The following is a 13,132-nucleotide window of genomic DNA, read 5'->3' as shown; positions in this document are numbered from 1 at the left end:
AATTTGCCTGTGAATCCATCTGGTCCTGGGCTGTTGTTTGTTGGAAGATTTTTAATCACAGTTCCAATTTCAGTGCTTGTGACTGGTCTGTTTATATTTTCTATTTCTTCCTGGTTCAGTTTCGGAAGATTGTGCTTTTCTAAGAATTCCAGGTTGTCCATTTTATTGGCATATAATTGCTTGTAGTAATCTCTCTTGATCTTTTCTATTTCTGCAGTGTCAGTTGTTACTTCTTTTTCATTTCTAATTCTGTTGATTTGAGTCTTCTCCCTTTTTTTCTTGATGAGTCTGGCTAACGGTTTATCAATTTTGTTTATCTTCTCAAAGAACCAGCTTTTAGTTTTATGGATCTTTGCTATCGTTTCCTTCATTTCTTTTTCATTTACTTCTGATCTGATCTTTATGATTTCTTTCCTTCTGTTAACTTTAGGGGTTTTTTTTGTTCTTTCTCTAATTGCTTTAGGTGTAAGTTTAGGTTGTTGGAGATTTTTCTTGTTTCTTGAGGTAGGGTTGTATTGCTATAAACTTCTCTCTTAGAACTGCTTTTGCTGCATCCCATAGGTTTTGGGCTGTCATGTTTTCATTGTCATTTGCTTCTAGGTATTTTTTTGATTTCCTCTTTGATTTCTTCAGTGATCTCTTGGTTAATTAGTAGCATATTGTTTAGCCTCCATGTGTTTGTATTTTTTACAATTATTTTCCTGTAATTGATATCTAGTCTCATAGCGTTGTTGTCAGAAAAGCTACTCGATATAATTTCAATTTTCTTTACCAAGGCTTGATTTGTGACCCAAGATATGATCTATCCTGAAGAATGTTCCATGAGCACTTGAGAAGAAAGTGTATTCTGTTGTTTTTGGATGGAATGTCCTATAAATACCAATTAAGTCCATCTTGGTTAATGTATCTTTTAAAGCTTGTGTTTCCTTATTTATTTTCATTTTGGTTGATCTATCCATTGGTGAAAGTGGGGTGTTAAAGTCCCCTACTGTTATTGTGTTACTGTCGATTTCCCCTTTTATAGCTGTTAGCATTTGCCTTATGTGTTGAGGTGCTCCTATGTTGGGTGCATAAATATTTACAATTGTTATATCTTCTTGGATTGATCCCTTGATCATTATATAGTATCCTTCTTTGTGTCTTGTAATAGTCTTTATTTTAAAGTCTATTTTGTCTGATATGAGAATTGCTACTCCAGGTTTCTCATGATTTCCATTTGCATGGAATATCTTTTTCCGTCCCCTCACTTTCAGTCTGTATGTGTCCCTAGGTCTGAAGTGGGTCTCTTGTAGACAGCATATATACAGGTCTTGTTTTTGTATCCATTCAGCCACTCTGTCTTTTGGTTGGAGCATTTAATCCATTTACATTTAAGGTAGTTATCAATATGTATGTTCCTGTTACCATTTTCTTAATTGTTTTGGGTTTGTTATAGTAGGTCTTTTCCTTCTCTTGTATTTCCTGCCTAGAGAAGTTCCTTTAGCATTTGTTGTAAAGCTGGTGTGGTGGTGCTGAATTCTCTTAGCTTTCGCTTGTCTGTAAAGGTTTTAATTTCTCCATCGAATCTGAATGAGATCCTTGCTGGGTAGAGTAATCTTGGTTGTAGGTTTTTCCCTTTCATCACTTTAAATATGTCCTGCCACTCCCTTCTGGCTTACAGAGTTTCTGCTGAAAGGTCAGCTGTTAACCTTATGGGGATTCCCTTGTATGTTATTTGTTGCTTTTCCCTTGCTGCTGTTAATATTTTTTCTTTGTATTTAATTTTTGATAGTTTGATTAATATGTGTCTTGGTGTGTTTCTCCTTGGATTTATCCTGTATGGGACTCTGTGCTTCCTGGACTTGATTGAAAGCCTCCCTAACATGGGAAGGGATATAGTCAACTATAATCTCTTCAAATATTTTCTCAGTCCCTTTCTTTTTCTCTTCTTCTTCTGGGACCCCTATAATTTGAACGTTGGTGTGTTTAATGTTGTCCCAGAGATCTCTGAGACCCTCCTCAATTCTTTTCATTCTTTTTTCTTTATTCTGCTCTGTGGTAGTTATTTCCACTATTTTATCTTCCAGGTCACTTATCCATTCTTCTGCCTCAGTTATTCTGCTGTTGATTCCTTCTAGAGAGCTTTTCGTTTCATTTATTGTGTTGTTCATCATTGTTTTTTGCTCTTTAGTTCTTCTAGGTCCTTGTTAAACGTCTTTTGTATTTTCTCCATTCTATTTCCAAGATTTTGGATCATCTTTACTATACTTACTCTGAATTGTTTTTCAAGTAGACTGCCCATTTCCTCTTCATTTGTTTGGTCTGCTGTGTTTTTACCTTGCTCCTTCATCTGCTGCGTATTCTTCTGTTTTCTCATTTTACTTAACTTACTGCGTTTGGGGTCTTCGTTTCGCAGACTGCAGGTTCGTAGTTCCTGTTGTTTTTGGTGTCTGTCCCCAGCGGGTAAGGTTGTTTCAGTGGGTTGTGTAGGCTTCCTGGTGGAGGGGACTGGTGCCTGTGTTCTGGTGGATGAGGCTGGATCTTGTCTTTCTGGCGGGCAGGACTGTGGCCGGTGGTGTGTTTTGGGGTGTCTGTGAACTTAGTATGATTTTAGGCAGCCTCTCTGCTGCTCATGGTTGGGGTTGTGTTCCTGTATTGATAGTTGTTTGGCATAGGGTGTCTAGCACTGGAGCTTGCTGGTCATTGAGTGGAGCTGGGTCTTAGTGTTGAGACGGAGATCTCTGGGAGAGCTGTCGCCAATTGATATTACATGGGGCCGGGAGGTCTCTGGTTGTCCAATGTCCTGAACTCGGCTCTCCCACTTCAGAGGCTCAGGCCTGACACCCGGCTGGAGCACCAAGACCCTGTCGGCCACATGGCCAGGTATGTGGGGCGTTTCTTGCCTTTTGGGAGGTCTGAGGTCTTCTGCCAGCGTTCAGTAGGTGTTCTGTAGGAGTTGTTCCACATGTAGATGTATTTTTGATATATTTGTGGGGAAGATGGTGATCTTCACGTCTTACTCCTTCGCCGTCTTGAAGGTCGCACACTGTGTTTACTTTTGATTACAACAGTTATTGTTATTCTTATCTTGGTATCATATTTGATGTATTATTTCTGGAATATCCTGATGGTTATAAACTTGTCCTCAGTTGGGGGAACCAAGCAGCAGGGAGCTGTGCTGACGTTTGCTCCTGTCACTGGAACTACTCCTATTGCTGCAGCTTTGCTCCTAGGCCTCCGCTCACCAGATCCAGGCAGCCTTCCAGGAGCCATGACTGCTGGTTACTGATCCCAGGGCTGCCCACCAGGTCTCACAGAGGTGTCTGGTATTAACCTGTCTGCCAGTGCTCTCGGTACCAGACTCTCCTCTGTGCTAAGCAGACATCGTCACCTGAGCAACAGGAGAGCTCCCTCAGCGGGTCTCTCGCCGTGGATGCTCTATAAGTGAAATGTTATAAGAAGTTCAAGGGTGGTCTACATTGTAATTACAGTGGATTCCATCTGTAGGTTTACTCTTGAGTTCACAAGCATTTTTATGCGTAAGGGTTATGCCGGCCTCTGCAGATAGTGATGTATAATTTCTAAACTCAAAAAAATGGGCATAATTGAGGGAAAGAAATGAATATCCAGATAATTAAACCATAGGCTTTTGCTGTGGTGGTGGTGGTTTTGTTTCAAGTATTGGGTGTTTGGGAAATGAAGAATCATCTGGGCTGAGTTACTCAGGTCAAGAATTCTGAGTAAGGGCATTTCTCACCCAACAAACAGCCAAATGCAAGAGAACAAGAGGAAAAGCATGGCATACTTTGAAAATCGCAAATAATTTGTCATGAGATTGAGAGGTAGCTTTAAATTGTAAAAATTCTCCGAATGCTATGCTCAATAATTGGATTTTAATCTGAATGTGGTAGGAAAACATCGGGTGGTTTTTATAGGGGGTGAGATGGTGCCTTGGAGTAACAGCAGTGTGTTGAGTGGGCGTGTGGGTGGGAGTGGGGTGTCATATGCTGAGACACCAGTTAAGGGGCTGTTGCCTTATTCAGAAGTGTTTCGTTGACTATCTGCTGAGTTTGGGAATTTTTAAAAACTAGATCCTCCCTCAAAAGATAGATTTAAAAAACTATCAAAGAGCCAGGACCTATAAGCTAAGAAAGTCTTTGTCTTTGGATGATCTGGAAGAAAAGAGCATAGGTTACGAGAGTGGCACAAAATAAGAATTTGACTGGTATGTTTTCAATCCTAATTTTTGTTGAATAAAACAGCCCTGTGTAAGAGAAAGTAATAAGCATATTTCAGGTGTACTTAACACATGATTTTTTTTTTTCTTTAATGTTACTGTGAATTCAAGAAGAATAAACCGATTCAAATTTCATTTTCATGCCTGGTTCTGAGGGAAAGGCATTAAAGTCCTCCAGTTTTTATTAATGCTTTACTAATGGTAACTGAATGAGTAATAGTTTGTTGAAACAACTTTTGTGTTTCATTATATCTGGGGAAATTATCCAGATTTTTCAGGAGTTTATTATGAGTGGCATATATAGAATTGTTCTTACATTGAGACCTCTGTTTCTCGCCACTTCTGTCATTAAAAAGCTGATGAAAATGTGGAAGTCATGATTATGCTGTGATAGGAGCTAATTTTCCCATTATCTTCATTTTCCATCTCTGAGTACACTTTAGGAAATCCTTAAAATTTACCTTAAGTTACTAAAAGCAATTCAGTTTTGATTATAAAGGAAGATAGAATGTGATAAAGTAATGAAAGCATTTTTCTTTGTTTTGACACAGTTGTAAGAGATAGGTATGGTGTTTTGTTTTTTGCACATTTTTATTATTCAGGTGAAATTGACATAAGATAAAGTTAATCATTTACAGGGAACAATTCATTGGTGTTTAGTACAGTCACAATGTTGATTGTGTTTAGTACAGTCACCACCTCTAACTAGTACCAAACATTTTTATCACTTCCAAAAGGAAACCTGTACCCGTTAACCAGTTTTTCCCCGTTTCCCCTCCCCCGCAACTGCTGACAGCTACTAATCTGTGTTCTGTTTCTATGTATTTACCTATCCTGGAACCATACAGTGTGACTTTTTGTATCTGGCTTCTCTCACGGACTGTTTTCAAGGTTCATCTGTCTTGCAGTATGTATCATTACTTCATTCCTTTTATGGCTGAATGATATTCCACCATATGGATATACCATAATTTATCTGTTTATTCGTTGATAGACATTGAGTTGTTTCCACTTTTTGGCTATTGTGAATAGTGGTGCTATGAATATGCATGTACTTGTATTTGTTTGAATACTGGTTTCAGTGCTTTGGAGTGTATACCTGGGAATGGAGTTGATGGGTCAAATGATAGTCCTATATTTAACTTCTTGAGGAACTACAAAACTTTTTCTCAGCAGCCGGCCCATTTTACATTCCCACCAGCAGGATTCAAATTTCTCCATGTTCTCACCATGTTTATTATTTTCAATTTTTTGATGATGGCCGTCGTAGTGGGTATGAAGTGATGCTTCATTGTGGTTTTGATTTGCATTTATTTCCCTGAAGACTAATGGTGTTTAGTATCTTTTTTTTTTTTTTTTTTAGAACAGAGAAAAGTTTATTGCAGGGCCAAGCAAGGAGAACAGGTGGCTTATGCTTAAAAAACCTGAACTCCTGTTTAGCATCTTCTCATGTGCTTTTGACCCTTTACATATCTTCTTGGGAGAAATGTCTGGTCAGGTCCTTTGCCCATTTTTAAATTGGTTTGTCTTCTTGTTGCTGACTTGTAGCGTTTTTATATAGTCTGGATACTAGATCTTAATCAGATGTGTGATTTGCAAATATTTTTTCCCATTCAGTCAGTTGTCACTTTCTTGATAATGTCCTTAGATGCACAAAGATTTCTAATTTTGGTGAAGTTCAGTTTTTTCTTTACTTGTGCTTTTGGTGTCATGTCTAAGAATTCATTGTCAAATCCATGGTCATGAAGATACACCTCCTAGGTTTTCTTTTAAGAGTTTTATGGTTTCAGTTCTTACGTTTAGGTCATTGATCTATTTTTTTTGTTAAATTAATTAATTAATTTATTTTTGTCTGTGTTGGGTCTTCGTTGCGCACGGGCTTTCTCTAGTCGCGGCAAGTGGGGACTACTCTTCGTTGCGGTGCGCGTGCTTCTCATTGCGGTGGCTTCTCTTGTTGCAGAGCACGGGCTCTAGGTGCACAGGCTTCAGTAGTTGTGGCTCGTGGGCTGTAGAGTGCAGGCTCAGTAGTAGTGGCGCACAGGCTTAGTTGCTCCGCGGCATGTGGGATCTTCCCAGACCAGGGCTCGAACCCGTGTCTCCTGCATTGGCAGATGGATTCTTAACCACTGCGCCACCGGAGAAGTCCCCATTGATCCATTTTGAATTAATTTTTGTTTATGGTGTGAGGTAAGGGTAAGTAGGGTTTTTGAACTACTTTACCCACTGCTTTTAAATTGGCAAGCACTTTAGAAGAAAAACCTGATTATTTATGTATTATTATGGAAAATTTCAAACATTCTCAGAAGTGGAAGAGTAGACTGAGTCCCCATACACACTTTACTGAGCTTTAGCATTTGCCGTTTTGTGACCAATCTTGTTTCTCTCTCCCTCCTTCCTTCCTTCTCCCCTCACACACACAAACACACCTATCAGGTAATTTTGAAACAATCCCAAACATATTTCATCTGTATACAGAAATATAATGACAAAATGATTATTGTACTCACAATATAGATCTCTTATTTTAAGTATAAGGGTATGTTCGTTTTAGCAAGTTTGGGAACTATGAAAAGTAAAAACATCACTCTTTAGATGTAAACAGTCAAAATCTTCTGGACTTTCTAACCTACTCTTTCCCATAACTATGCTTCTAAGAATGATTTTTTGGGGCTGCATAGCATTCCATCATGTCAATGTTCTGTCATTTATGTAGCTAGCTTCTTTTATTAAGTATCATGCAGGTTTTCAATATAATAACTGAAAGATATTTTCAATCATAGGATGAATTTCTAGAAATGAAATATCTGGCTTAATTAAACATTAATTTTTTTAAACATCTTTATTGGAGTATAATTGCTTTACAGTGTTGTGTTACTTTCTGCTGTATAGCAAAGTGAATCAGCTATACGTATACATATATCCCCATATCCACTCCCTCTTGCATCTCCCTCCCACCCTCCCTATCCCACCCCTCTAGGTGGTCACAAAACACTGACCTGATCTCCTTGTGCTATGCGGCAGCTTCCCACTAGCCATCTGTTTTACATTTGGTAGTGTATATATGTCCATGCCACTCTCTCACTTCATCCCAGCTTACCCTTCCCCCTCCCCGTGTCCTCAAGTCCATTCTCTATGTCTGCGTCTTTATTCCTGTCCTGCCCCTAGGTTCTTCAGAACCATTTTTTTTTTTTAGATTCCATATATATGTGTTAGCATACGGTATTTGTTTTCTCTTTCTGACTTACTTCACTCTGTATGACAGACTCTAGGTCCATCCACCTCACTACAAATAACTCAATTTCGTTTCTTATGGCTGAGTAATATTCCATTGTATATATGTGCCACATCTTCTTTATCCATTCATCTGTCTGTGGACACTTAGGTTGCTTCCATAATCATTAATTTTTAAAGTTTTTTTTTAATCAGTGTAAATTGCTGTGTAATCAAATACATATTTCATACAGTGTTTGAACTCGCCCCTGTTGCCAGGGTTTCAGTTTGATGAAACTGGTGAACTTATTGGATAACAATTATAGATTATATATAGTTTATATAATTTTTTGTCCTTCTGGAGGAGAGAGATGTACAGTATAGGAAACAGTATTTTTTGCTTCCTTGTAATGGCAAGTTAACCCTGTACTTTAAGTCATTTGTTCATTATCTTTGAATTACAGTGACTTTTTTGGTGGTTTTTGTTCTTGTTTTTTAAGATGTTGATTCAGATGGACTTTGAGAGATTTTTAATACATGTAACTTGCTTTTTCTTAGCATAATATCTCTTACAATTAAAAAAAATTACAGCTCAAGATATCACTGCAGTGAACAGTCCAAGCTGTAAGAAGAAACCAGATGAAGATTGCAAGGACCCTTTCAAACCTGCAAAAACCCTGAAAGAAGGAAGTGTCCTAGATGTTCTGAAGAACCCTGGTAAGATAATGGCTGCCCTTGAGATAATCTAAAATCTTAATTGCAAAATCATGATCTCATCTTAATATCATTTGTTATTACTTTGTTGTACTTCAAGCTTTTAAAAAATGATGTCTAGTTTGATAGGAGATTGGCTTTTGAATGTAGATGTAGTCAGATGTAACTTTTTAGGTGCAAGACCTTAGAAACTATTTCTTTAGAATTTAAGGACTCTGCACTAAAATGGAATCTCTAAGGGGCAAGGATAGAAGGAGAAAATGTGAATTGCCTGTTAATTAGAGATGGGCCAATAATTGGTAAAAAGTAAATAAACCTGATGATATACCTGGACATGTCTCTCTCTGAGAGCGTTGAACTGCCTTGTTCTTCTCAGATTATTCCCCAGTTGTGGGATATATATATAACAAAGCCAAGTGGAAAGGAAACATATGCTGACTGTAACACACACACACAGGATAGTACTCACTTCACATAAAATAAGATATGAATGTTAGTGGGTAAGAATTTGAAGATAATGAATAGAAGTCCTCAGATAGGAATAGGTTTTCCGTTTGAAAATCAAAGAGGATAGTATAATTCCAACTGGGATGTATACTATAAGAATATAAAAGTGTTTATAAGATAATCTAGTAGCTCAGAAAGAATTTAGATTTATCCAGCACATGTGTTCATGTGTAACTGAATATGAGTTTCAATAATAAGGTTGGATGCTACAGCAAGATTTAGAGGGATTAGGATTTTTTGGTGTAGCTCCCATTTTATAGATGAGTATACTGCCTACTGGAGTCTCAATATAGACGGTTTTATGCAGTTACGGGCAGGACTCCAGAATGCCTGTGTTAGGGTGAACCGAGTGGTAGTCACTCAGCCTCAAACGCATATAGGTTTTCTTCATAGAAGTTACACTTTGCATTCATAATGCCCACTCCTCCCCTCTTTTAAACTTTTTTTAAATAGCAAAAATTTGGAGAAGTTACATGTTCTCTTGAGGGAAATCAGGAAAATCCAGAAAAGTGGGAGGAAAAGAAAACTTGTAACACGTTGAAGTGGTTACTGTTAAAATTTTGCCAGCCTTAGTGACTCAGGTTAATCATTAACAAAATAGTACATTGTCCTCCTTTGGGAGTAACTGAAGTATGTGGGATAGTTTTATCTTTAGGCAAAAAATAGCTCTAGGCTGGATTATTTCTTGGTACCACTAGAAAACCTCTTTAACAACCTTCTGTATCATCTTTCCCTCTGATTTTCTTTTCCCTTGATGCTAAAGGCTAGAGAAACGGGTGTTTTTTTGGTGTATGTAAAATAAAAGTTAATTGGTCCAAAGTAAAGGATTGAAAGGTCATTTCTACAAATGAAGTGTAGTTTGAGTGAATCAACTCAACGTTATCAGTTTTGGTAGCACAAAGACTTTTCCTCATTATTTCATGGTTCTATGTGCATACCTTAATTAAGTCTCAAATTAGGTATTGGTTGAACTGCAGTAAACAGATTCCTAGAGGAAGATGATATACTATAAACCAAACATCTTTCGTAGACTTCTAACTAGGTCTGTCGCTTATTAATTATGTGATTAGTACTAGAAATACAGCTTAGGTGAAAAACTACTCTTAAGTAGTCCATCTTGGATTATAATAACTCTGTAATTAAGGTAAAAATGTTTTCTCCCAGGAATAATATTTTTATTATTAACAGTTATTACTCTATGATTATTATTGTCTGTATTAATATTATTATTTATTAATGATTACTAAATAATAGAGAGGCTTTCTAATCAAAACATTGACTAATCTTTTCCTTCCCATTCCCCTCTTCCCCCGCATTGTAGGTTTCACATCACCAAAGGCAGATTCTCTTGCTGCTCAACCTGCCACCACAAGCCTGGTAGTTTATTCAAGACCAGCAATAAGTAGCTTTTCTTCTAGTGCAATTGGGTTTGGGGAAAGTTTAAAAGCTGGGTCATCTTGGCAGTGTGATACCTGTCTACTCCAGAACAAAGTTACAGACAACAAATGTGTAGCCTGTCAAGCAGCAAAATTGCCACCAAAAGATACTGCTAAACAGACTGGAACTGGGACAGCAAGTAAAAGTGGCAAACCAGCTGTTTCTGCACCAGAGACAGGCTTTGGAGACAAATTTAAACCAGCAGTAGGAACTTGGGATTGCGATACCTGTTTAGTGCAAAATAAACCTGAAGCGATAAAATGTGTAGCTTGTGAAACACCGAAACCGGGAACTGGTGTTAAGCGAGTCCTTACGTTGCCAGTGGCTTCAGAAAGCGCTGTTACTGTGGCTGCTTCCTCCTCCAGCTGCACTGTGACCACTGGTGCCTTAGGATTTACAGATAAATTCAAAAGGCCCGTGGGATCTTGGGAGTGTCCAGTGTGCTGTGTTTCTAATAATGCAGAAGACAATAAATGTGTGTCCTGTATGTCTCAGAAACCAGGTACGTTTATGGCTGTTTGGAATAATTTTGTTCATTTCTTTAATAGGACGTTTTAATTTATTCTCTGTAAAACAGCTAAGAATAACCTCAATATTTTAGATGTTTCAAGATGAGCATTTCCTCATACGTCTTAATTTTTCTGAACTGTCTTGAAATTAAAATGACTTGCTTGGGACTGGAACTGCATGTTCTCTTAGGAGAGGCTGTGTGTTGAAATCAGTCCAGCATTTGCTTTGACCTCTTTTTTTTGTATGTAATTTTATCAGAAGCTTCTGGCTCTTCGTGATCATTTTCAAAGTTGGCTAATATAGATGCAAAGGTCTTAGAACGGGGCAATCTTTCTCAAACCTTTACACAGAATAAAATATTCCTTTGTCTCTTTTCCTCTAAGGAGAAGTGAGGATGACTAGTGGTCATTTACACAGCTGGTTTCATTGCATTATGAGAAGGCTGTGGCTGAATGTTAATGGTGATACCTGTACCTATATGTGCTATCTGCCAGAGATACTGCAATGATCGTAAATTACTGACTCATTAATGAAAAGTTCTATTAGGTAACCAGAAAAATGAAGTTAGAGTTGAGTTTTTCCTGTTTCTGTTCAATTTTGAAAGAGTTACTGAAGATTTACATTGATCTTTAATTCATTTGGAATTAATTCATTTGACTCTGCTGTGTCTGTAATGCTACTATATAATTATTTGGTACAGATATATGGTAACATGGATACTAAATAAAACATGTTATGAGTATCCTGGGAATTATACTTCCTATTTTTATTGCATTATCATGGATGTGTGATTTTGTGTCTGCAATGGAAAGCTCTTGAGTTAATAGCCCACATCCTTCTCTTAACACCAGGGGTGAGCCATATTTCTGATTCCTGCTAGACGTCTCGACAAGAATAAGATTTCAGAATCTTTATTCTGAAATATTTTTCTCTTTCCGTCTGGCATTCTTCTTCTTCCCCTTAACAAAAAAGAGAGAAAGCTCTTGAAGCGTGTAGGAAACCAAAATTTATTCTGAGTTGATGGGTCAAACTTATATTTTTGATAAATCACCTGGTGGCTTTTTGGAGGATAGATTTGAAGGCAACAAAATTTGGAAACCAGAGGACAGGTTAGGAAGTTGATCAATAATATAGGTAGAGATAGTAGTGATATGTACTAATAAAATCAAATGGGGTATAGAATAATGTACGGTGGAAGATAGGTTGATTTCAAGCTGCTGAAGTTGACAGATATGTGTGAGGCCTTTGGATATACTGATAATGGACCCTCTGGACTGGAGATACAGATTTGGGAGTCATTAGCCCATAGTTTTCAAGTAAGTCATGGGAGTAGAGGTGATATAAGGTGAGTGAGCAGAGCAAATAGAGAAGACAGCCTAAAACTGAACTCTGCCAACTTAAGAGAGTAGCAGGAATAGAACTTTGGAGCAGTTAATCTTTTAAATGAATAACCAGAGAGGAAAAACAAAAACCACGTGGTACTCGTTGCTTTTTAGGAGGATGGATTTCAAGGGAACGAAACCAGAGGTCTCAATAACAAGGCTATTAAGCAAGCAAGAGATGAGGGGGCTTGAACCAGAAGAGCAGTAGAAGGGTCAGAGAAAGAGAATGAAAAAGATTGGAGAGATATATAAGGGAAGAGTTGTCATCTAGCCGAGGTAACCAGGTGGATAGTGGAACTACCAACAAAGAGATACCACAGGGATGAAAGCCAGAAGTGTGGGTCTCAGGTATGGATGGGAAAGATTTTGTTGGTGATTAAAATCATCAGAGTAGATGAGAGCTCATGAGAAGGGCAGTGGACCAAAAATAGCACAATTTTATTGGCAAGATGGAAGAGAACATACCAGTAAAACACAGATCAGGTAACTGGGAAAAGTGACAACAGCTGGAGGACATTTAGAGAAGTGGGGTTACCAGAATGAATGGCTCCACTCTCAACACTGTATTTCTTCATGCAGCTGTGCCTTGCTGAGCCATCCTTCCTGTGCCGCCGCATCTGCCCACAAAATTGCTAGTTCTGCTTAAAAATGTAAATACCACCCCTGTGAATCCTTCTCCTATCCCATAGTAATTTCTGCTCTGTACTCTTGTTTAGATCATTTGTCACTCTCCGTCTTAGTGATGGTGCTGCTACGCATTTATGTTTGTTTTGCTTTCCCCCCTTTTAGACCAGAAACACCTTTAGAAGTTAGGCAACATTTTATCCATCTTGATATCCCGAGAACCTAAGAACGTTATGGTGCTTAATAAATGTCTATTAAATGGCTACCTTATAACAGAAATGCCATGAACGTAGTAGGTGGTGTTGAGTTGAATTGCAAAGTGGATAAAAGAACACTTCTATGCAAAAATAGTCATTTCAAAGTCAGAGATCTGTGCTTTGAAATCTTGAAGTTAATATTGCCTGGGCTGTGTGTTTTATGAGTCAGGCTGTTGCCTGCAATTTAGAACTTATGTTTTATAATCTGTGATGTTTAACAAAATTTGACAGATTATTAAGGAAAATTTAGTCTTTTAGGCTCTGACTTGTGAGTA

The 13,132-nt window shown here is 37.9% G+C and overlaps 1 protein-coding gene across 2 annotated transcripts in view; it reads left to right on the top strand.

Moving 5' to 3' along the window:
* Positions 1–13,132, top strand: part of NUP153 (nucleoporin 153) — an 81,278-nt gene that overhangs the window by 50,434 nt on the left and 17,712 nt on the right. For both annotated transcript variants that reach the window (XM_082415149.1, XM_082415148.1), the window contains exons 15-16: positions 8,018–8,143; positions 9,969–10,586. In XM_082415149.1, coding sequence (XP_082271275.1) covers positions 8,018–8,143; positions 9,969–10,586 — 744 coding nt within the window. The remainder of the gene's footprint in view (positions 1–8,017; positions 8,144–9,968; positions 10,587–13,132) is intronic.

The sequence above is a fragment of the Balaenoptera physalus genome, assembly GCF_965194825.1.
Source record: "Balaenoptera physalus genome assembly, chromosome: 11".
Taxonomy (NCBI): domain Eukaryota; kingdom Metazoa; phylum Chordata; class Mammalia; order Artiodactyla; family Balaenopteridae; genus Balaenoptera; species Balaenoptera physalus.
Note: the sequence above shows the minus strand (reverse complement) of the source record. Positions and strands in the feature narration are given on the sequence as shown.